Below are 955 nucleotides of genomic sequence, written 5' to 3'. Positions count from 1 at the left end.
TGCGGCTGCCACACAGCCTCTGCCATCATCGCCCCTGGCTGGCGGTCCCTCCAGAGGGGCTCGGGCAAGACCCTCCTGAGGTCACTCCACGGTCGCAGGAGACCCCGCGGCGGATGCGGAGCTTGTCTCTGAACAGGGGTTTGTCATCCTAGTGGAGCCCTTTCCTATTTCGAAATATCTCCCCTCGTAAGGAATTGCCCCCAGTAGCGAGCTCTGTCCCGTTTCAGCTGTCCTCGCTGCGGTTCGCGAGCAGGATGAAGCTGGTCACCACCGAGCCTGCCGTCAACGAGAAGTACGACGCGGAGGTACTGGGGGCCTGCGGGGGCGGTGGGGGGGTGGGTTCTGGTCACACAGGCCTGGCTTCCCTTCCGGCCTCAACCAGAGGTGTAATCCGGGCCAGTCCCTTCCTGTTCCAGGACCGGCCAGCCATCAGGGTCCCCGGACACCCCTGTGGGGGCTGCCACGAGGGAAAGGGCGAGGTCAGGGGTGCCTGTGGCGTCAGCAGGGGTGTCCCTGACAGCTGCCTGTTGGAGAGCGGAGCCAGCTGGGCCATCTCCCAGCCTCTCCGGGTGTGTCCCTGCGAACCTCCTCCCCACCAGCCCAGCAAGCTGGGCTGACCCATCAGAGGGAACGCTCAGCATTCCCATGAGTCGGGGAAATGCAAATTAAAACCCCAGACGAGCAAAAATTAGAATTTTTCTGACTGCAACTTGGTGGCGAGAGGTCCTGAGACAGGGACGCCGCTCTCTTTCTGGTCGGAGAACGGATCCGGCCGCGCTGGAGAGCATCTGGGCAGCATCTCGTAAGGGGAAACACATGTGCCGATCATCCGGCTGCGTTTACTGTGCTTACGGAATCCTAGTTACTGCGCACAGGGGCACATGCATGCCCTGAGCTCCTGCCAAACCCGTTACACTTTCTGGATTCTACATCCTGGCGGCAAACGCCAGGCCCT

General features: G+C 61.9%; 1 protein-coding gene across 1 annotated transcript in view; it reads left to right on the top strand.

The window, feature by feature from the left end:
• Positions 1-955, top strand: part of KIF9 (kinesin family member 9) — a 34,543-nt gene that overhangs the window by 17,746 nt on the left and 15,842 nt on the right. Inside the window, exon 10 of the mRNA XM_014540501.1 lies at positions 228-305. Within this exon, the coding sequence (XP_014395987.1) occupies positions 228-305 (78 nt within the window). The remainder of the gene's footprint in view (positions 1-227; positions 306-955) is intronic.

Source organism: Myotis brandtii, unplaced genomic scaffold (assembly GCF_000412655.1).
Source record: "Myotis brandtii unplaced genomic scaffold, ASM41265v1 scaffold246, whole genome shotgun sequence".
Classification (NCBI taxonomy): domain Eukaryota; kingdom Metazoa; phylum Chordata; class Mammalia; order Chiroptera; family Vespertilionidae; genus Myotis; species Myotis brandtii.
Note: the sequence above shows the minus strand (reverse complement) of the source record. Positions and strands in the feature narration are given on the sequence as shown.